The sequence below is a fragment of the Thunnus albacares genome, chromosome 21 (assembly GCF_914725855.1).
Source record: "Thunnus albacares chromosome 21, fThuAlb1.1, whole genome shotgun sequence".
NCBI lineage: Eukaryota > Metazoa > Chordata > Actinopteri > Scombriformes > Scombridae > Thunnus > Thunnus albacares.
The window spans coordinates 17012023-17037249 of NC_058126.1; the positions used below are offsets into that span (position 1 = coordinate 17012023).

A 25227-nucleotide genomic window follows, 5' to 3' on the forward strand; every position below is an offset into this window, starting at 1 on the left:
CATATATAAATCTATACAAACATAGAGTGGGATGTTTTGATAACACTGAGGCTGATGTACTTGTATGTCTGATGCGTGATCATTGTGTGGTCTTTGTGTGAAAGTGTATGTGAATGGTGATTTGGTGGGTTTGGTTTGTCATGGCAGCAGCTACAGTAGCAGCTCCCTCATAGGCTGACTAAAGCGCTGAGGTCGGTGCTTAGCTAAACTCCCATGGAGATGATACCACTGATTAATTTCCTCCATCTTCATCGCCCCCACCCCTCCCCCATCCATAGGTCCATCCGCCTTCTTTCCCTCCCCCCAGCCCCTTCAGCTACTGCTGAAAATTAAATCAGTTCCTTTTTTTAATTTCCAGATAACCACAGTTCATTTTTCCCCGAGTGTCATATAGCCATGACATGGCGTAGCAGCCTATATATTAGGGATGGCTGAGGTGAGTTATTGTTATTGTTATCTTTTTTCCATTTACTGCCTGTGTGTCCTACTGTATACTATGCATGGCTAAATCATTACCTGCACATGTGGTACAAAATATCAAATAACACCATTAGTAATTTGCAGTGAAATTTCCTATCTTGACAGTTAGACATGCTCATGTTGCTGTATTTAACAGCAGACAAACAGAACCAAAAGTCTAAGTTGAACCGTAGCATGATTATTGCCTGTGGTGTTTTGTGTAGTGTTTGTTTCCTGCTAGTTAATAATGATGTCTGTGTTTGAGTGTACACTATAATATGTGTTTGTGTGTACATGTTGGTCAGGGAAAAGGGGAAGAGAGGTGAATGTATGCTGATGTAGTGTGTTTTTTCAGTGATATAGATATTTGCCACTGAGCTCTACTGCTTAGAGACTGATGTTATAGAGATAACTGACACACAGTAGAATTACACAAGCAAAACACAACTGTCCCATTCTAACAAAAGAGGTTTTTGATTCACATGAGCGATTCTCTCTTGCCCTCACACTAAAAACTGTAGGCAACTATATCTATAGTTTGAACAATATATATACGTGTAATATTGTGTGTGTATATTCTATGTGCAAATACTCAACCATTAACGTGTGAACACATATGTGGACACAAACACACACAGACAGACCCACACCACTAGTGTCATCACTCAATGTCCCAGCTGCAAATGAAATCTCATTCTCTCTAACAGTCTGAGTAGCCCACGCTGAAATATCTATCTCCCTCCTGCCTCCCCACCCCCCATTCTTATTCTGGATTTTTACTAAATCACATTTTTGCTCCACTGCACACCCTTTAAATATACTTATCAAAAACAAAAGCTGACCAGAAACCATCACACTGAGTGCTCATTTGTTTTTTAGTTAGTGTAATCAAAAATGTACTCATCCCTGAAGAAGTTAACACTTTGCTATTCTACCACCAGGCATTGTCCTGTATCCAGACGTGTAACAACTGCTCTTAGGTTTTAGCTTTTTCCTCCCTAGCATTGTTGTGCCTTCCTATCATCATATTACTCCACATCACCTGCTTGCATAGCCTGGAACCTCGCCCAAGAAACTGGGGAAGCGGGAAGTGATTTGGAAAAATGAGGGCAATAAAAAAAAAAAACACAGGGATGAATGGAGAGATGTGATATAAGGTAATATGCTAACCCAATCAGCAGGCTGCTGTTTGCCGACAGTATAATCAACATATCGGCCTAATGTCATTACAGCTATATGAGAAATAATATTGCGTGAAATGATATTGCGCGGCGCGTGCACGCCTGTGTGCTGCACACATGAGCGAGCTTACACGTCCAGATGTATGTATCCCCTACTACTTTCCTGGCACAGACAGAACTGCATGCACACACTGCAAAAAATATGCAAATAAACAACAAATATATTATTCTATAAGGACCTTCAGTTTTGCTTTCCCTATAATGTTAAAAAAAAGGCTCACCTTAAGTTGAGAAGGTTGTTCAAGATGATTCAGATTTAGATTAAAAAGTGGTATTATTTCACCCCACTGACACCGTTTTAAGATTTTTAGAACTAAAACCAGATTTACATGGTTATTGGTTAGATCGATTACAATCGACATTTTTCACTGTGCATGCACACACACACAGATACATCTGCATATTCACACGCACAGACTGCCCAATGGCTCTGACACAAGAGGATATTAGTTAGTGTGTGGCTTCCATATCCTGAATGCATAAGGCCGCTGATGGCCTCTATTGATGGACACTGGCGTGAAGCCATCACTCAAGTTATGGAGCTTTAATTGGAGACAGCATAAAACGATAAACCAAGAAACATGCATGGCTGAACAGCCCAATGTAAACCATTAATCATAGCGCAGGCAAAGACAAGTGGCCACCACATACACACATGCACACACACACAGACATATGCACACACATAAGAGGGTGCACACAGCTGCAGTAGCACACACACGCTGCCCTTGCACCACACACCTTGCATTTGTGCGCATTTGCACACACACACCGAGCGTGGCAGAGACAAGTGTCCCAGTCACATATTCTCATGATAGATGACCCATTTAACTTTGATTTCTGAAAGAAATGAGCTCACCAGGGATACAGAGTTACCACACACACACACACACACACACTTACTCACCCATTTATAATACACATAGATACGATACATAGGCTACATACATGAACTCACAGTGTACATTTAGTTAATATGTAAATAACAGCTTGCATTATCTTGTAGAGACACATTTTCATGCCCCCTCTCTGTTTCTCTCTACCTGTCTCTCCCTCTTGTACAAGCACACACACACACACACACACACACACACACACACACAAAAATGCCACTTATTTGCATGAGAAGGGTTATAATATCAGGATGATTTGTGATGTAAGCTATCACAAGTGAAGTAATTCATCAAGAGCTGTGTCTAACATACATCTCCATTGGTCATACTGTAAATACAAATCTGCACAGACACACGTACATACACATATTGTAAGACAAATCTGCACAATCTTCCCAAGGAGGGAATAAATCAACGGCAAAAAGTTCTCATGAAGGAAAAATTGTTACGGTAACAACAAATACACACACAAATGTGCTCTCACTCACATCACACCCTCCACAAATACCTGGAATAAAAAACTTGACATTAATACCTGTGTAAATTCAAGATAGAAATAAAAAAAAAAAACAGCCATATGATGCAGTATGTTTATAGGAAAGTTGGATTAAGTGTCACCCACTTCACATCTGTAAAGCCGGGGATACAAGTCACCAGAGTTGTGGATATGAAACCTGAGTTTGTCTTAAAATTATACATTAAAATGGTGACTTTTACATATTCAACTCAGCAGCACCACCATATCAAGCATTAAAGTAGGTTTGGAAAAAATATGAAATAGTAGATCAAAACAAAGGCCTTCTGTATCGTATTGTATGTAGAATTTAAAGACAAGACCATATCGTACCTGTACGTTATGTATTGTGATGACATGTAAGTAAAATGCCAGTAAAATGTTAGGTAAAAGCAAGGAAATCCTAGAAACAGAGCAAGGCAAGAAAAGGGAGATTTGTTTATCGGAGTAGATAAGATGTTGCTTATTCAGAGATAAGAAATTGCTGTGAGGAATTAATTGAAAAGATGAATTCTCACATTAAAAGGGAAAATTAGAGGGAGGTGATGCTCTGACTGGAGTTATAAGGTTATTCTCCCAATAGCTGACAAGTAGAAGAGCTAAGATAACTCAAGGTCTTAGTGTCAATGGGTTAAACAACTCAGTAGGCTGACATAGAACCACAGCTTGAGAAAACAGAAATTTCAATCATTTCTGTTCTTTTCTGTCTATACGGTTTCCTTAATGACCAAAGCTAGAACAATGATTTTATTTCCAGCTTTGGTCAAACAAGCAATTCATTTTTGCAAAGTGATAGTGCTGTTATTGTCTTTTTCTTATTTGGTCCTCGATTGCAAATGTTAACGCCCCACAACCAAGTGCACCCCATCACAGCCACTGTCCAGTGACATATGATACAGTGTTGATATTTAGACAGATGGATGGTGCATTAAAGGGATGAAAACCTTCCAAATACACACAAACACATACAACACGCGCATACACACGTTCCATACAGCGGTTGCAGCCCCTCAGCGCTCCTCTGTCCTCACATGCTTGGTTTCCCCATCTAATTGCTGCCATTCGTCAGTGTGTGTGTGTGTGTGTGTGTGTGTGTGTGTGTGTGTGTGTGTGTGTGTGTGTGTCTGTAAGTGCTCCTGTACTTTGTGTTTTTGTGCTTCTTTCGTGATTCTGTCACAGTGCATTTACAAACAATTGTGGTGAAAAGAGAGAAAGTAACAGATAATCAGACAGACAGGTAAGAATGGCAATAGAGGGAAAGACAGAAAGATGCAGAGACATAGAAACACACACACACGCACACACACACACTCACAGAGCTGTCACAGTGCCATAGGGCATACTAAACCTGTCAGCATTTAAACCTGCTGGCTTGTACTCTGGTTTGCCAAGTGGAATTAGTCTCACATAATATGCCAGGCTCTTTATCAAAAACAACAAACACCTACTATAATTGTATTATATAAAGATATGATTTTAACACAATCATCTCTTCACCTGAGACGATAAAAGTCTGGTATTTGTGGTTTTGTTAGAGGTGTTTTAAACAATTCCTCCCACACAGGGATGTGATTATGTGTATAGAAAAGCAGTGAGATATCAGGTAAGTAGCAATGACTTGTGTGTCCAAAGAAACAAAAGAAAAGAAAAAAAAACAATCATCAAATTCTTCATAATGTGTACAGTAGCCCACCGAATAATTCTTCAGCGTGGAGAAAATCAGTGACAAAAACATACAGAGGCATCTAGACAACATGAATAAAAAAGTGCATAAAACAAGTTAATTGCAACTTAACTTGACTTATATCTGATATTGACATTTTCACATGTAAACAAATGAGACTGATTGCACACTTTTGGGCAATCATGAAAATATGAATGTGCTGATGAGTAAAGCTGTTTATGTTCTTTGTGTGTGTGTGTGTGTGTGTGTGTGTGTGTGTGTGTGTGTGTGTGTGTGTGTGTGTGTTCAAAATTACGTTTCTATGACAGTGTGTCTGTGTGTGTTTAATAAGAAAGTCCACATTATTGTGTTTTTTTCTTCCACGCGTGCTTGTGTGTGTGTGTGTTTGTGTGTGTGTGTGTGTGTGTGTGTGTTCAATATGATAATTTGTCAGTTTATGTTGTGAGGGGGCTAAACAGATAAGCAATCCACAGCTCAATCCTTCATCCTGCTCTGATTATAAATCAGCTGGAGCTCTCAGAAGCAATCAGCAAGAGCAATCTGCAGCCAGCACAGACACCTTATCAATCAGAGGGGACCATCACACTGTCACACATACACACATGCACATAAACCAAAGAAATACACACTCACATATTTGTACGGTCCTGCACCCATACCCACATTCACACATCCATAGACACAGAGACAGGTATGGCGCAATTGTAATTCTACTTCCCCACCCTGCAGCCTCTTTCCTCCTTTTTAAAACTTCCTTCTCTTTTCTCTTTTTTTGTGTTGTGAAACAGGATCACAAAGTCGCAACAAGAGTTTCATCCAGTGAGCTGCCTGGCGGCCACGTAACAGTACGGAGCGAGACACATCACTCCTAATTACAGTCTGATATTAATAACAGAGAAAAATATTAATCTTGGAGGTAAACACTAAGCCGCTTAAAGGAAAATTGCAAATAAATCAGATTATCTTATAGGAATATCCTCCGAATGGGCCGAGGGGGTAATGAGAAACCTGGGCCCAACCCTTCTCTCTCTGTTTTCTCTCTCTCTCTCTGTCATTTCCCACTCCCCATTCTCCAGCGGGATTGAAAAAGGTGTGACTGTGTGTACGTGTCTGGATGTGTGTTTGTGAGCACATCTGTGTATTTATAAAACTGCAATGCAACCACCTCCTCCCCCTTCCCCCACCATCACCAGCGTCACCTTCCTCCTTCTCTCTCTCTCTCTCTCTCTCACTCTGCTGCTGTATTCATTTTTCACCTGCAATTTTATTTTTTCATCAGTCGGGGGGGCGCCGCCGAGCAGATTCAATTAGGTTCTGTGATTGGGCCGCTGGCATTCAGCGGGGTCATGGAAAGGTTAAAGAATTCAGTGGCACAAACATGATTATGGCTCTGTAGCATTTGATCAGAAGTAAGGTTTGTCACGGCAAAGTGGAGCCCCTCTGTTTCTTGCACTGGGACCACCAGTTTGGCCTGAGTGTGATGTGAGAGCTGTTCCACATGTTGGTTTAGTTGATTTGTCCATTGAATGGTAATTACATGCTGAACAGGCTGGATATACAGCAGGCATGGAGAGATACACAGAGATATGCACAAGTGCATGTGCGTGCACAGGTGTGGCATGCTGCTCCATCAGCAAGCATGAACACACACAAATATATGTGTTCACACATACACACACACACACACACACACACACACACACACACACACACATACACACACAGACGTCCAGAGAGAAGCAGAGTAATAAAGCCCACCCTTGCAGTGAAATTAAAGCTAGTCAATGACACTGCGTGCTGAGTACACACTAAATCATTTTTATACCCAGATGAAACAGCCAACATAATACCAGCACGGCACATGTATCCAATATCACCTGGAGACTATGAAAAAGACAAAAAGAAAAAAAAACTAATCAAATATCATATTGGATGTGTCGGATTCATGTCAGAACAAGAGATTAATACTAAATATAGGAAATATGGTACAATAACAGTATGAGATCTTTTTACATTCAAAATGACCAGGCAGAGAGCACATTATGAGATATTGGATTGATAAACAAGCTGGGATGCTGTTGTTCGGTGAATATAATAGAACAATAACGTTGCTCCTGGGTTAGCAAAGATTGCATTATGATTTTAATGTGTTTTACAGACACAAGCCCTTCACTGAGAGGAAATTATGTCAATAAATAAGCAGCCTCCCATTTTAAAACAAAGGGAATGATAGTCAATGAAAAAACGTGCAAATATAGAATGGTGTTTGGTTACTATCAATATCTCACACAACATGGCCATGTTGGCACACACACACGCACACTGTGGTACATTGTGAGCTCAGAGACATAATGTTCTGCCTGAGATGGACATATTTGTATCTGAATATCATTGCTATATGCTTGTTTTTGTATAGGTTCATCTCTGAAAGTCAAATACTAAAAAACAGAACAGAACAATAGAGTAAAAGTTAAATGTTCTTAGCATTTCAGCCAGATGATATCTTTCATAAAATCTAGACTCCACTGAGACAGGACCATATATTTTCAGGGTTGCAGTGTTGGCCCGGATTCCTGTGTATCCACACACACATTTCGTTCCACTCACACTTAGATTTGCCCATGCATGAGTAGATTCATTTTCAATCATCTCATTTTGGGAGTGCCTGTCAATCATCTCCAGCCATCAGGGAGCTTTCCCATCTGCCACTATCTGGCACTTCAGGTGTGGTACATCAGCCACATGGACGCAACCAGTCAATAGAGCTGTTTGGTACTCCAGTCCCTTGCTGTGGCCTAATTGGCAGTGCAACACTCAAATATGTCCTACACTTCCCAATTCCTGTGAACCCCCAACCCCCAACTAAGCAATCCCCATTCCATACTCAAAATGGGTATTTACATGCCCCACACCGCAGAGAGCAAACAAGCTCATTTAAAAGTTCACATGCTAATGTGTGACATTTAATCCAAACTTTACACGGGGAAAAGGACACGCAACAATAGATTTTGATTCCTTTCTTGTCCGTGAATCTCATCATCTTTTGCCTTCCATATTTATGAGTTGAAAAGACGGGACACCTTAGAGGGGAGTGACGGGAAGGGACAGGGAGTTTACTATTTGAAAACTGTGCTGGTTAGTGATATTTGGATTTCAGAGTCTAATTCTTTGTTTATATAGTTGATATGCGCAAATTATTGCTTATTATTCTTTTTTGAAGTGACATGACAGCTTTCACTAGAGAGACACTAGATAGTTCGTCACATGTATTATGGTAATGTCTATGATATTATCAATTTATAATTAATCTTAAATGTCTGCAGGCTTCTCAGTTTTATCTGGCGACATTTCACCAGCTGAAATGACAACTGTCTGCAATATCAGCTGTAGCTAATTAATGTAGTTAATTCCATGAGTTGGCCAAACCACAAAATGAAACTATTAACAGTTGTCGGGTAAATGTACTCTTAAAGGCAGTGTCTGCACACTCAGCCAAAGACAATTTCCTAGAGATACACCATTCTGTATCATTTTGATATTTCAAAAGAGTGGAAAGAATGAAAAGGGGAAAAACCAAAAAGATTGTCAAATGGGTCGTGGTTGGGAATGGTGGTTGTTTGGTTCTGTGTGTGTGTGCATGAGTGCGTGTGTCTCCAACTGAATTTTTGGTTTCACCCACTGATACACAGACACATGCATTGCATATTTAATCCCCATAAAGTTTTATGTTTAATCTAAAATGTATTTGTTGATGTTGTGTATCAGGGTAATTTTCTTTTTTAAATCTTCAATCCTGGGTTACCTCCATGATCACATGCAGAAGCTATTGCTGTTGTATATTTTTTTTATTTTGTTATTTATTTCCCACTCAGATGGGGGTGAAAGATAAGATCAGAATTTACTGATCCCCATGGGGAAATTGGGGCTTGTGATGCCAGATGAGGCCAGATGATGAATTTTCATTACATTTATATTTATACTATCAGGCTAAGGGGAACCCCCCCAAAAAAACAAAAAACTGACACACATAAATGTGGTGATTTTTTTTTTTCTCTTATTTCCTGTACCTCAGAGAGAAGAGTCTCCTCCTTCTGGTGAAACTCTGACAGCTTCATGTTCTGTCGCTCCACCTGCTTCCTGCTGATGTCCAACTAGAGAAGAACACAGTGAGATAATAATAATAATAATAATAATAATAATAATAATACACTAAATATTTAAAAACTAGCCTACTTAGAAGCACAATTATATTATGTACTCCAAACTATCCGCCAATACTGTATGTTTTTGGTTTTTGAGAAAGAATATGCTCTATAGCACAGTGGAGAACAAGTAGAGATCGACAGTGACAAAAAAATAAGGGTTAAATGAGCAGAAAGAAAAAAGAACACAAATGGACATTGCGTGTGAATTTTTGAGTGCCAAAAAAAAGGTTTGTGATGTACAAAAGTCAGGTTCTTTCTCTCTATCTGTCTCTCTCTCTCTCTCTCTGTCTTTCACACACACACACACACACACACACACACACACACACACACACACACACACACACACGCACACACACACACACGCACACACACACACAGATCGACCAGGACAGGCCAGGGATGAGCACACCCCATCTGATCTGTGGCCCGTTCATTCATTAGACCCATGCTCTCCCCTATTGATTTCAGCTTAAGTAATGAGAAAGCTTATCCAAAAATCTTTAGCATTTGGGCTCCAACTTAAGGGAATCGATGGGGCCATTTCCCATTTTGAACAGCACATACGCAGGGGTTTTATGTACGGTGAACGGGACAAATCCCGATGCTGATAAATCAATAGGCTTTTTTGTCGATGGACAGGCATGCTTGCACACACACATACATACATACATGGACACACATGGCTGATAAATGGTATTTTTGAGGCAATTAAAGTGAGCTGTAAACATATGAAGGCCAATCAATTGGTCAGTGAGGTCTATTATCAAGGCTTTAACACTGATTTAGAAGGGGCTTTAAGAAGCCAGCGGCTTTAAGTGTGCCACAGTCACTTATGCAGATCGCAGCAGCTACAGACCTGCACAGATCAGTGCTGTACTGTGCTAAGCTGCTCACACAACAAGATAGTATACATGTCACCTCTAAAGACTGCAAACTCTGTCATACTGCAGGGAAATAGAGGGGACTTTTGTCATTTTTCGCACTGCTGAGTGAAAATGGAATTTTAAAATGAAGCATTTTTGTTTATTGGCGTGTGTTCAAAACTTATATTATATTATACTATATTATATTTAGGCTGATATAGTTCATTTTTAGAATTACCCATAGTTTAGAATATTGTCCCAAAGCACTGATAAATTTAGGTTTTGCTTCTTATCAAATCTTAAAAAACAAACAATGTTGTCAGACATGCCATCAGTATTAACTCCCACTTAGCCATAGGCATTGTTGAAGAGTTGTATCACATGTACTCTCCATAATTCTTTTTTTTTTTTAAATGCACCTTGCAACTAGGTGAAACAAGGGGAAGGTAAGAGAGGGGGTTGTGTGCTGGACAATTCTATTTTAGCAGAGTAGACAAGCTTGTTAGGGGAAAAACGAATACATCAGTGCCGTCCACCCTCCAGGCTTCCCCCCCCACTGCTTCCACTTTGCTAAAGGTGAGACATGTGCGTTAGCAAAGCTAACCTACAGACAACATTTCCCTGAGGTAATTGGTTCCGCATTAATATTCATTTGATTTTGTATTCAGCAGCTATGACAAGCCTCTCTGCTTTGATGCTGTGTGCCTAGGTCCCCTAGTCCACCACACAATGTTATCCCCTTAACTGTGAGTTATATGTGCTACAGTGCTCCCATCCGGATCCAGTCCCCCAGGTGGTCAGTCATGCACACTCAGGCGTGGCGCCCACCCTCAGTGCTTGTTGTCGCCACCTCTATGGGCCGGCATGTAGCGGTACACAGTGGCCGAACTTTCTGCTATCAAGGTGCCTGCGTAAAGGACATTACACCCACCGCTCTGCAGCTGACTGAAAAACACAACTCTGCCTCTGCAGTTATTGTCAACGCCGGCACCAGCGACAACAAAAATCTACAGTCGGAGATTCTCAAAGAGGAGTTTGTGTGCCATTTGGATAATCTGCTGGACACTAGTAAGTAGTGTGCTATTTCCAGTCCGCTGCTCCCTCCACGTTTTGGTGATGTGAAGTCTACATCAGCTTCATATTTGGTGAAAGGGCTATTGTAGGAATAGGTGAGATATCCAATTCGTGGATAACTTTACTTCTTTCCTTAACAGACCAGACTTTTTAAATGGGATCGTCTCCACCCAAACCACTCAGGATCATGAGTGTTATCCATGCACATTGAACTGGCCCTATACTACTGCTTGGCCTGTACAGAAAGTCCTGATTTTGTTCACCCTGCCTCAAAATCAGATACCACTAATATCCCAGTTTTAATAACTAATAGATTTTCAACTGCACTTAGAAAGACTAACCTAACCATGAGGACCTTTTTCCCTATTTCTCTAGTTGCTAAAATTGCTGTGCCTACTACTACTGATGTCGAGTTAGCTCTTTTAAATGTATGATCTCTTTCAAATAAGACAATTATTTCAAGTTATTTTATTTTATCTGAAAATCTAGACTTTTTGTTTCTTACTGAGACCTGGTCCAAACCAGGTGAGCACAGCTTGTTTTTTGAATTATGCCCCCAATCCAGCAATACCCTGTTTTTGCCTGACCTGTCAGAGTTTTTATCCTCAGTTGTTCTCTATCATGACCAAATTTTGATTACTAGTGACTTCAACATCCACATTGATGATATTTCTGATGGCTTTGCTACTGATTATTTAAACATTATGGAGTCTTTTAATTTCACTCAGCATGTGTCAGGCCCTACTCAAAAATGTGGCCATAAATTGGACTTGATTTTTACTTTGGGTCTACTTTTCAGAGCTCATCACCTCCAACAAGCACAAGCCTAGGTTGTTTTTTAAGACCACTGATCATTTAGTCATCCCTGGTTCTCCTGGTGTCCCTGTTACTTCAAATTCAGACTGTGAAAGGTTTTTAACCTTTTTCATAGACAAGATTGAGGAGATTCGATCGAAGATTCACCCCCTCACTTCTGTGTCTGACTTATCTTGTCCAGCTGGATACTTTATGTGTTTTTAAGGAAATTACTACCCAAGAATTAATTGAAACTATTTCACACATGACACCATCATCAAATCCACTGGACATAATACCTAACAAATTCTTATTAGAGATTCTAGATAGTGAAGCCCCTTGCCTGCTTTCCATTTCTTTTTTTCCAACACTTCTTTATCTTCTGGATGTGTTCCTGATTATTTTAAGTCTGCCAGTGTCTAGCCACTTCTCAAAAAACCTGGTTCTGAGCCCTCTGACCATACCAACTATAGACCAATTTCTAAGCTTCCCTTTCAATCAAAAATCTTAGAGAAAATTGTCTCAAATCAATCGTTGGAAGACTGCCCTTGTAACAGTTATCAATGATATCTTGAGGCTGAGAACATGGGTTGGTTTCTCCAGGACTGCCCTCTAGTTGTTCTCTTCATACTTTTTACAGAAAATTTGTTGTGTTTGTTGATGGCTTACAGGGCTCCATTCTAGGACCAATTTTATTTTATTTATATTTACTCCCTTTGGGCCACATTATCAATCAGTATGATATTTCATTTTATTGCTACGCAGATGATACTCAGCTGTACTTGTCCTGCAAACCATCTGAATCAGCTAAGTTATCTTCCCTGCATAATTGCCTAGCTGTGGTTAAGGATTGGATGGCAGAAAATCTTCTTCAGTTTAACTCCTCCAAACTCTTGGCACTGTAGCTCAGCATGTTGTACCCATTGCTAAGAACCTTGGAGTTATTTTAGATCAGAACCTCACTCTCGAGTCCCATGTTAAAAGGCTCGGTCATGTTTCTTCCACTTAAGAAATATCTCTAGAATTAAATCTTTTATTACTTTTAATGATCTTCAGAGTTATTCATGCTTTTATCACTTCTCGTCTGGATTACTGTAATGCTGTGTTTACATGCCTTGGCCAAAACATGATTGTACAGCTTCAGAGTGTCCAAAACGCAGCCACCAGACTTTTAACCAAATCACAAAAGCATGATTATATCTCCTCTATTTTAGCTTCCCGTCACTCGCTGCCTATCCATTTTAGAATTGATTTTAAAATTTTAGTCTTGACTTTTAAGGCCCTGTATGGTATGGCACCGAGATACCTGGCTGAGCTTCTAAATCGTTACTCACCCTCATAAGGCCCTGTTAGCTATTCCCAGGTCAAGGCTGAAGACCAAGGGTGACAGAGCTTTTGCTGTTAGGGCTCCAACCCTTTGAATAGCTTGCCTGAGGAACTTAGACTAGAAAATAAACTGCCTTCTTTTAAATTGTCTCTCAACACTTGCTGTTACCGTATGGCTTTTTCTTAATTATGTTATCTGTTATTTACTTTATCTGTTACTTTTATGTGTTACTTTTATCCATTATTTTATCTTTACTATTAACTGTTTTATTTGTTATTTTATTTGTTGACTGTGATTTTGTATTTGATTTTTTTCTTGCTTTCTTTTATTTGTCTTTGTTTGTGAATCACTTTGTAACGGTAGTTTTGAAAGGTGCTATATATATAAAGTTATTATTATTATTATTATTATCATCATTATTATTATATAAAGCTCAACTAAAACCCTTATCCCCTCTTAGTGCATTACTTTTGTCTCTGGTTTCTCTCATTTTGACTTGTTCAATGTGCCCTGTTTCTCTTTCATCCCACTGTTTCCGTCTGGTTGATCTGGTGTGTGTGCATGTGTGTTGCTGAGGCATGACATTTCAACTGTGCGTCCAATCAAATTGGCAGAGAGGCAGCGAGGAACGTTGGGGAGTGATGAGGGTTGCGGGGGTGTTCTGAGGGTTGCCGACAAACCGTTACCATGGTGAACCACTTCTGTCAAAACTGCCAAGGTCACAAATGCTGACCTGCAGTGTTGTGGGGCTTCTGAATAGCGTACTGTATGGACATGAAGATTTCTTTCCTCCTCTCTTTCATTACTTTTTCCTTTTTTCTTTTCACACACTTTCCATGTTGCTGTCTGATTCTCACTTTTCTCCTCTCTTTTCCTTTTGTTCTTCCTCCAATCATCTTTGTTTATCTCTCTCTTTTTGTTTTTCTTTCCCTCTATGTATAACTGTGTTTCCTTCATTTGGCCTTTCTCTCTTTCTTTCATATTTAAGATTGACTAATTGCACCATTATGAGACCTGTGGTGTTGCTGAATCCATTATGTATGGCCTGTGCTGGCAGTGGGTCTGAACACTGCCTGTTTTGAGTCATTATAATTCAGTTTGTTAACACACAGCCATTGTGCTAGTGTGGGGTTAGGGGAGATGGTATGATAAAATATTGAGGGCGAGCAAGGCAGCTGCAGATGCTAGCTGTCATGTGTGAGCGAATGAATGTTATGACAAGCATGTTTAAACATTCATGCGGGGAGGAGAGTTTAGGAGGGCTTTTCATTAACACCAATATGTCTTCGTCTCCCTGGTGCAGACACTGCTGGTGGAAGCATGACAACAACAGGGAGGAGAGGAATTAACATCTCGAGAGGAAACTGTCACAGACACACACATGCAGAGAAGTAGAAACACTCAATCCTGTGCATGAGCACACACAAATTTTATACTGGCTGTGTACACTCCACTACCTTACATCTAACATGAAAGGTGCTAAGTCAAATTGACACTTTAGTTTCAAACTCTAACAGACAGAAAAACAACTTTCTTTTGTTTACTAGAACCACTATCTAAAAGTGTAACATCATGTTCAGAAATGATCAAATAGCTCACAGTAGAACTGAGCACTACATTCAAATAGGAAGAAATAGGAGCGCAATGGGTTCTGACATCAACCACAACAATGACATAATAGATGATTTTTCAAAGGAAAAATAAGGCTGTGGGAGGTTTCTAGGCCAAACTTACATCACCCACCACACTGTTAGATTGTCAGGGGATTTGACCTGTTCACAACAGTGCAATCTCTTGACAGTTCTGGGGACTAGAGAGAAGAAAAGCTATTTGTGGTATTTCTTGGGAGCAGAGCAATGGCCAATCTGTTTACATAACCTTGACAAAGCTAGACGAAGAAACACTTTAACAGGTAGAGGCTGAAATAATGGCGCTATGGAAAATGGGTGAACTCTGTGTGCATGAAAAAAATGTTCACAATCTTCTCTTAGCAAAGTCCAATCAACATATCTGAGGTATGTGTATCTGTATCTTGTGTTTAAAAGCACCAGGCATGCACAGTGCAGTGGTGTAGCAACAGAGTTAAACATCATCATTTTATGATTGTGGCATGTTATTATGGAGGAGGTATACACATTTTAGCTCACTAAAACGCCATCAAATAGAGTGCAAAATCAATACCTATGCTGATGAGCTCATGAAGTCAAATCAAGGCAAAGGAGGAAAAAGGAGCATCAAGTATTCTCACCATAAGTGGCTGTGACTTGCAAGATGTGTTTGCATAACATGAGCTTTAGTTAATGTCATAAATGGCTTTAAATGCTGCAAGGTGCATTAAAAATATGCACAGTCATCTGTTTTAACTACACCTTGATGCAAACATTTTGAATTAATCTAGTTTTCACTGGTCAAGCAATTCCATTTTGATATTCAAATTTGGTGCGTATGTGTGTGTGTGCGTGCCAGCGCATGTTTGTGCAAGACTGATCTAATCAGTCTTAAATCAGTTAATAAGCCAAGGACACAGAGGAGATGACTCAGCTGATGTGAGCATGGGCTAATATTAGCATCTCACCCCTATTCTGTACTGCGCAGAGTAGCATCCGATGTTTGGGCTTCCCATTACAGAAGTGCAGGCCTTCGATGTTAAGCCCCACAGTTAAGTTCACCACACTGAATTCTATTAGCACATTAGCAAAGGTGTCATGACCTAATGCTAATGTTGGGTGAAGCATTTTATACCTAACTTGTTTTTTGAATACCTTAAGTGAATTTTGATGGTAGCCCTTAAATTGTTCTAAAAAGAAAACCAAGGGTAATCCAAACAAAGGAAAAACATTCAGATTGACATTTGGACAGATTGACAGACAGAAATGTAGCATGTAGCTGGCAGATGGTTGCATGCCTCAAAAACATCTTAGTTGCCACTCTTAAGGATGAGCCTCACACACAATGTAAGTTTAATTCTCATGGCAAATCATTCTGATGCAGTTGTTTTAATTGAAGCTATCCCACTGTGATGCATATAAAGACCAAACCAGAGGAGCAGATGAGTAACCCTCTGTCGAAACTAATCTACAAACTCAAAATGATAAACTGCATGACTAAACATTGAGAACACAGGCACATGCCACAGAGAAACACACACGTACATAAATACTCAGCACATACAAACATACACTGAAGTTCACACACATATATTTAAACTGACTATTAATTAAAAGCCAGAGTACGCAGCTGACTTGGGGTGGGCGGTTTGCGACACCACATAACTAGGAGACTTCCTGTAAGACATAAATCTGTTGTGTTCTCGCTCTCTCTCTCTCTTTCTCTCTCGCGTAGACACAACAAAGACAGTCTTGTCCTGTGTCTCCCTCCCTTCTCTCTCCTCACCATTCATTAGAGGCACAAGAAGCTGTGGTCAGGTTCAAAGACAATCTACATTCTCTCTCTTTCAGTCACTCATTCATTCCCTCTGTCTTTTTCTTTCTGGTTTGCTCTCGCTTTTACTCATTTTCTCCCACTCCCCCTCCCCCTCTCCCTCTGTCCCTCTCCAAGTCTCTCTCTCTTCTCTAAACACTGTCTCTTCCACATGGCCCGGATAATGAGTGGTGAAGCTAAACGAGAGGAAACACGGCTCACTATTAGGAGGGGAACACTGACTGAAGGTTTTAAATAAACGGAGAGAACTTGAGGCCAAATTGTATTTCCAAGGACATAAACTAATGGAACAGGCAGACATTCTCTGAACAAATACACACTCTCAAACACACTCTGTTTAAACTACCATAATAGTTGTAAAAATATACATGTCCATGTGGATCTAACGAGAGAAGGACTGGCAGTGGGCAGACAGAAATACGTGTAAATGCATATATCCTCATATATGCATGTACAGATACACAAATACTGTTTACATGAACTCAGTACCACTTATTTCCTTTGGTGTGGAAAGCCTATTACGTTGCATTCAAAGGTAGAACAATAAGGACATGAAAAAAACATAAATGCTTCTCTATGTCATTGAAAACTAATTAGGCAAATGTGTTTTCTTAAGTGTCTCTGATATGCTCTCAGGCATAGAAATCCACACCCACATATAAACACACAGAAAAGCCCCCCTGCCTCTCTCTATGGGGTTAATTGGGTTATCTAGGCTGATTAGCATAACTAATTAGGATCCTTGTTAACGGATAAGTATTATTTATTCAATTTGCGCTCTGTGTGTGCATGTATGATGCTGTGCAAGTGTATAGATCCCCTTCATCACTGGCACAAGTTCAAATGAAAATGAAGCAAAGCTAAGTAGGCATGAAGTGAGACCTGTGGGTGTCTGTGTGCGTGTGTGTTCACTTCATCATTTATCTGTTCTACACACACAGATGCTCACCATCAGGTGCCAGACACCCCACCCACCCTCCCACCAACACGGAAAAACACACACACTCACCAAGCTTGCTATGCTGTAGCTCTTAAATCCCTCATCATTATCATTAGGCCTCTTTTAGCATAATTAGCATTGTTAACCAAATGAGCTGAGTTGAGCCAGACCGTGCCAGTCACAGCGGTAGACATATGTCACCCTTCCGGCACCTTTCCAGGCTGTTGAAGAGGCTACTTGTCCCCCATCAGGTGGGTTTATGGCACATTTGCATGTTTTCACTGATTGCTGAAGGATAATAAGGCAGCTGATGTTCACAGCGCATTATGATGCAATGTGTGAAAAAATGTCCAAGGGGGTGATTTCTTTTTTTGAAGGCAAACAACTTGTAAAGTGACAAAGCTCTCGCAGTTATATCAGTTAATGCAACAATACCGAGCTCATTTCACCAATTTATTCATTCATGTTTGCAAATGCAGATGTTGCCTTTTGTTTGTGATGCTTAACATGCGCTTCAAGCCGACAGTAAACACGAAAAAAGCAAATCAACAACACTCTTTTAGTCTTCAGCTCACAAGTGAAAACTCACAAACACACTCCAACACTCACAAATAACCAGAGAGGGAAAATGAAAGAGAGAGAAAGAGAGAGGGAGCGCTACATTTACTGAAATTAAACATTTTCTCATCAGCCTGAGGGTGCAGCAGGCCCACTAATGTATTATTCATCCCCACTTCACAAAGGAACATTAATCAATTATGAAGATATGAGGATCTTAAAGTATAGAGGAGAGACGAAGAGCGGCCCGTTCGTATTAATATGCGGCCGCAATCGTGCGCCCCCACCCCCCACCCCCTTGCTCCTCAAATCAATATTTTGCAGATTAATTTGGAGCGGTTGTGGCGAGATGGCAGGATGGAAGGAAGGAGGGGGTGTGGGGGTGGAGGAGAGAACAGAGTGTCTGAGGTCTGAATTAAGGTGAAGTGTTTTGTTGTTGCTTTTTTTTTTTTTTTTTTTTACCACTGTGTAAGTACGTGAACATGCATGTGCGTAAATATCAATTGAGGAAATTTCATCATAAAAATGAAAGTCAACATGCTGGTTTGGGGACAAAAAAGGTACGAACACACAAGAAATGTTCGAGAGGAGAAATTGTAAACATTTAAAAAGTATACATTATGGAAAGATTGTAAACTGATAGGAATGGGTGTATTACTGTGTGTGATATTTAGACTTGGTGTTTGAGCGCTGTACATGCTGTGTGTCTTTGCAGGTGGGGTCTTTTCCCTTGATTTTACAAATCTTTGATTTTTGGCTTTAATAAGCTAAAATGATCTGTTGGTCCTTCAGTTTATGTTGGAGTTACTTATCCTTACTTACAACAAAAACATCATTTAATACATGAAGTTAACTACTTAAGTTAGGTTCAGGAGCAGGGCCACGCCTCAACCACACCTCTAATCAACTGTCAAGCCTACTTATTCATTCATTGGTTAACCCACCCTGCCCTGTTTGTCTCAGATTTATAAACCCACCAACTCCTTTTCCCTTCCCTTCTTCCATTCACCTTCGTACCCCATCCCTCCCTCTGTTCATCCCCACCTACATCCCTTCATCCTCTCTTCCCTCCTCCCCTCTCCTATTCAATCCGGTCCATACCTCTCCCACGTTTCATTCTGGGTACCGTCTGGGGCCTGTAATCAGCTCTGATGGAAATACGCCTGAGACGGAACCCCCACACTGAGTCTCCCTCCGGCTGGTCTACAGTACGTCCTCCCAGACCAGCCTGACAGATGACAACCTACTTGCACCTTCACCCCTCCCCTTTACATCCATTCATCTGTCCTCAACATCCAATACCTCCTGAATTTCCATTAAACCTTTAAATGACATATTGTTGTGGCATGGTTCTTGCTATTGAAAAGACAATTAAAATGAAGGAGCACAATAGATCTATTTACTATATTAATATACTCACCTCAGAATTCAAAACAGCTACCTTCTCAGCCCACTTTTTAATAGCTTGAGTGTGGGCCTTTCTCTCTTCCTCTAAGTGTCTCTTTGACTCCTCATCCATCCTCTTCTCATCCTCTCTCTTCTGTTGCTCCTGCCTTTTCCTGTCTTCTGCTTTCTGAAGCTCCTTTTCATACTTCAGTCTTTGTTCGTCTTCTCTTCGCATCCACTCCTCCTCTTTTCTCCTCACCTCCTCTTGCAGCTCTCTTACTCTCACATTCAGCTTGGAGAGCTTAAGTCAGACAGAAAAAAAAGAAGGAATATACAGGCAATCACATCTCTGCACTCTGTGAAACAAATGAGGTGCTAGTCACTTAATCTAAAACTAATCTGAATCATCAAGATGCCTATTGCAATGTAGCATCCTGTAAGACAGCTAAGGTGAAAGGACATAAAGGAAAAGATGTTTGAAGTGACTGACTGACAGCAAGTGAGTGCATCTATGTTCAAATCACCAGTTATTTTGCATGAACACTACATGTGCAAACAGGAGTGTTAACATGCGCGTGTGAGTTTCTGCACACCTGAGCATGTGTGTCGACACCTTCGTGTTGCAGCAGCTGAATGTTAGCTTGCAGTTTGGTGATGCAGATGTCTTTCTCAGCAATCTCCTTCATGTTGTCTTTCTGGATCCGCTGCAGACAAGACAGCTCACTTTTCAGGTGCACTAGCCTCTCACCACCTTCCGGCACCTGCATTGCAGTCTGGGCCAAAGAGGAGTTCAAATGTCAAAGATTTAATTAAAAGATGAGGGTTATTTTCTTCATACAGTGTTTTAGAAATGCTGTTGATTAATTTTTACACATAGCCATTAAATCATTTTAGGATATGTGAAAACATTGGCAGCACTTCATTAAATGAAAGTCCAGAAATCAGATTATCATCTTTTGCAAATGATTACCTCCTTTTAAAATTAAAACTTTTAAAACTGTTATGGATGACTGTCATATACCATAGCTCCAGCTTATATGTGTGTTTATATGTGGTCCTTCCAAAGAGAAAAAGCAGTTCGTGTCATCTGTTTTACTGTTTTCAAGTTATTCATGGTGATGGCAGACTGACACAGAGGAGACACAGGGTCAAGCAGAGGAATGCAAAGCATAAACTGTTGTTACAGAATCTGATAATGGTGAGGGCTATGGAAAGGAAACACAGCACTCATGATAGTAATTAACATGTCATTAGAGACGAAAACCTTGTACCCTGCAAGGAATTAAATGCAATGTTTCCATTGTAAAGAATATACAGTTGTTTTAATTTGAGTTCAAATGTGCCAGATTCTGGCAACTTATTCAGTTCATACAAAAACTGGTTTAATGCTAAGAAACGACATGTTTTCAAGATTAAATTATGGCAACCGCCTTGAACAAGGCTGTGTGTGTGTGTGTGTGTGTGTGTGTGTGAGTCTGTGTCAGCAGAGCTTTCCATGCATCTGCATTGCAGACGTACCAGTTAAACAGAAACGCAAGCAGAATGAAAACATATATCAACATTTGTTGGAAATATGATTAACAGAACAAGCTCCAGTTACTCTGCTTGTTTCTCTAAGGCTCTGTAATCACACAAACCACTAATTAGCAGCAGTGCAAATGAGTCAACTCACAAGCAGCATAAACAAACAGTAACCAGCCAACACACACATAAACAACCAACAAGCCCGGGTTTACCACAAGCATAAATGTGTGTGTGTGTGCATTTCTGCTAGCCTGTGTGTGTTTACGTGTGCCTTAACCGTAAGCCACAGAAGACAGTAAAACAGCAGTGGGTATAATTTAGTGACACCCTGTAAGGAGGTGTAGGAAGGCCGTAAAAAACTCTCCCTTTTAATCCCGGCCGGCGACGCCATGTTTGTTACCCAGGGCTCTGAGATATGCTGGTAATTCATCACACACGCCCCGGCTTCCTGTTAAACCTGGCTGCACATGGAGCGCTTCTAGCACAGCTGCCAAACCAATATCGTAAAAAAACAAGACTTCTCCACCTCTCCGACAGGCTTCTAAACAATAACAAGCACACTGCAAGAAACAGCTTAACAAGTCATTTAATCTTGTAGTCAATCTTACAGTAAATCTGTGGTGGAAAAAAATCTGCCAAAATGATAACATTCAATTGCTTTGTTTACAACGCAGACTAAGAATTTTCTTGAAATTTGTGACAATATCTTGAAAACACTGTATTCAATTCAATTATAGATACAAAGGAATGATTTAAAAAATGTAAATATCTTAACCAACAGGCAGACGTCCTCACAAAAAGTTTTAAACCCGGACAAAAGATCTTATAAACGTTTTTTGTTGTGTGATCCCATAGTTTATCCTTTGTGATCAGGTAAAGTCAGGACAAACCGAGTCGATTACCTTTTTCTTTTGCTGTATATTCTCTCTCAGCTCCCTCTCCAGATCACAGATGACCATGTCCTTGGTTTGCAATTGGATTTTCAGCTCCTCTAATTCTGAGGCAATCTGGACCAGGGAACCAGACCTATAGTAGAGAAAAAAAGAGAAAAGGTGGGAGTGGAAAAACACAAAATTGTTTCATGATCATGTCCCATTTTACAGGTTGAAGTATGTTCTTTTGTTGTAAGTACTGTAACATAATGCTGTATAAGTATGATCTATTCACTGGTACAAATTTCAGTTACAGAGGTGAGGGTCTAAAAATCATCATTATGATCTAAATAAATACTTATGAACAAAAATGACATGATATATCTAAAAAAAACATATGTTAAAGTATATTATTATTGTCAAGGCCGGTATTTACATTGTTTACTGTAATAAAAATGACAGATATGTTATATGAGGAGCCTATCAAAAAACTAATTCTGATTAATTTCTAATTTCTCATATAAAATAAGAAATAAATAAGAAATGTGTGATCAGAATGCAATATGTATATAATGTAATATGTGATTGATGACAAGATCTTATTCAGAAGACGCAAAGAGATGCTGAGCCTGGTGAAATTTGTGGTAAGGTGATGGCAACTGAAGCTGATATACGTCTGTGTGTTAGCGTGTGTGTGTGTGTGTGTGTGTGTGTGAGTGTGTGTGTGTGTGTGTGTGTGTGTGTGTGTGTGCGTGTGTGTGCATGTGTTTCCCAGCGGTGAAAATATGTTAACTCTGCCCAGACACCTTTCTGAGTCACCAATGACAGCTGTCATACACCCAAGATGGAAGGAGAAAAAAAAAAAACAGATCACACAGAGCGGTACTGTTCACAAACACACAGGCACGTACAAACACACACACACACACACACACACACACGCAGAGTTTCATATTTACCAGCCTCATGAGATGAGTTATTCTGATGAAACTTTACACAGATTAAAAATGTTAAACTCACATTTGATCAAGCGTGTCTGCACATTCGCACCAAGCAGTGAAGGAAAGGCAAGATTTGACAAAAGTGACATGTGAGTGGATAGAGAGCACTGAGAGTTAAATCTTTCACTTCAGTAAAAAAAAAAAAAAAAAAAACAACCTTTCAGTCAAATGGAGTAAAAGCCACAGAGGAGTGTAAGAAAAAACTGACTTTAGATTATAGACTCTTTCTGTCTGGAGTAGAGAATGGGAAAGAGTGCGTGCTGCTGTGCTATTAATTCACTTGATTTTTCTTTTTTTTTTTATTCCACTCTAACTACAGTGTTCCTTTGTTGTGAATTATCACTCTGCTGAGCATTTCTCTCATAAAATCTGTAAGAATGTACAAAAACAGTGTGTATACCTAAGCACAAAAGCATATACTGTGTACACATCTAAATGTGTGGACAAAGACGATGTTTCACTAAAGATATGCACGAATTTCAATCCTACACTTCTACAAAGGACAAAACCTTTTACCGTTGCATTATAATGTGACTCTTCTTATTATTTTAGGGCTTTTTAGATAGAGGGCAAAAGCTTGGTATAAATATTAACAATTTCAAAACTTATTTCCCTGTCAGTTTGGTGGAAAAAATACTTAAATCACCCCAAATCTAAGAGAGATTTTTTTAGAGACGAATGGTCTGAAATAGGAACAAGTTGAAAATCGAAAGAGGGTTTTGAATGAAAAGTAACTGCAGTCAATTTCATCCCTATTTTCACCTGCACAGTGGGGTAGTGGGCTTAGAATGCTGTGTGTGAGTATGTGTGTGTACATGCATATGTGTAAGACAGAAAACACTTGCTTGCTGAGATAAGGGACATCATTTTGTCTTGGCATAGGATTCCTTTTAAAAACACACAAATGCACAAACACAAACACACACATCAAGCTAATATGTGGTCAACATGATTAAAAAATAAAATAAGCATAGTTTATATTACTTAATGCTCTACTTTTGCATCATTTAAGGGAGGAAACAGGATTTAATACAACATGTGTGGGCTGTGTTTTATACTTTTTTGCTTCTTTGGGGAAAATAAATACGTACACATGCAATACATTCTGATCTGCAACAAGTCAAAATGCGCATTTATTCATGCCATTCATGGTGTGTGTGTGTGTGTGTGTGCGTGTGTGGGCGTGTGTGCATATTAGGTCATGATTATGCATGTAACAAATGAGGCTATATGATTTACTATATTGTTATATACAATAAAGTAGTTGTGACAAATGACACAATGTCAAACCAGATGAACAGGGAATTCCTATTTAGAGCCGTAAGTGTTGTTATGATGATTGTGTGGACAGAGAGAGCAGGGCGAGTAAATGTGACTGAAGAGTGTGTGCGTGTGTGTGTGTGTGTGTGCGCATGTATCACCGTGAGTGTGTGTGATATTAAAGCAGGCTCTCGATTTCTAAAGCTGTCACTCAGGCCTATTAGGCAAGGCTAACAAAATTAGTCATGAATATGCAGTAATAACATGCAAATTGCCACTCCTTCCCCCCTGCCCCGTGTGCATGTGTGTATGTGTGTGTGTGCACGCGTGCGTGCGTGCATGTATGTGTGTTTGCCCTCAGGGCTATAGACATTGGCTCTGTAAACCCAATTCTTTCTACATCATTACAGCAACAAGGCATAATTCATAAGAATAATATAAACATGCATGTAGTCAGCCATACATGCAAAAGCACACATATGTATGCACACACACATACATGTGTGTGTGTGTGTGTGCGCGTGTGCATGTGTGGACACAAACTTGTAGATCGTCTGTTGCTGCCGTGTCCCCAGGGTGATGTTTGACACAGCCTGGGTGCTGCCACAGCAATTAACCTCCCTGTTAATGAGAAGAGCTCTGTCAAGCAGCCAGATGGCACCGCCTGGCATGCTGCCATGTTCACACACACACATGTGCACGTGCACACATGCAGCACATTCACAGATACCCCCTCACACATAGACACGCACATATACACACTTATGCACACACACACACACACACAATCGTATCTCACCTTGCCGCACACCTAACTGTTGCTGATTGTCAGCGCCCCTCACCCCATTTGTTTCTCTCCTACATTGTCTTCTATTGCTTTCCATCCTTACCCTCTTTCCTCCCTCCCTTCCTCCCCCCATCTCTGGCAGCTGCTTATCCATGTCGCAGCACTGCAGATGTCACAATTCACCAGCTGGGAAAACAGCAGGGAAGGAGAAGAGAAGAGCAGAATTGAGAGGAGAGGAGGAGTTTGTTCCATCTCCGTATTTGACAGAGAAGCATCCAACTGGATGAAGATTTATAGATTTATGCATGATTGATTGATTGATTTAGTCATTAGATTAGCTGTGTCAAGATTTGTTTATTAGTTTGTAGGAATGTTTGAAATCAATTCTAGGTTCAGTTGT

At 40.1% G+C, this 25227-nt stretch overlaps 1 protein-coding gene across 4 annotated transcripts in view; it reads right to left on the bottom strand.

Annotated features, from left to right (window-relative positions):
• Nucleotides 1–25227, bottom strand: part of LOC122972884 (trichohyalin-like) — a 97697-nt gene that overhangs the window by 55004 nt on the left and 17466 nt on the right. For 3 of the 4 annotated variants that reach the window (XM_044340280.1, XM_044340278.1, XM_044340281.1), the window contains exons 4-7: nt 21810–21933; nt 19977–20156; nt 19418–19684; nt 8859–8942 (exon numbers count right to left, since the gene is read on the bottom strand). In XM_044340280.1, the coding sequence (XP_044196215.1) occupies nt 8859–8942; nt 19418–19684; nt 19977–20156; nt 21810–21933 (655 nt within the window). The remainder of the gene's footprint in view (nt 1–8858; nt 8943–19417; nt 19685–19976; nt 20157–21809; nt 21934–25227) is intronic. The other variant, XM_044340279.1, reaches the window with a different exon arrangement.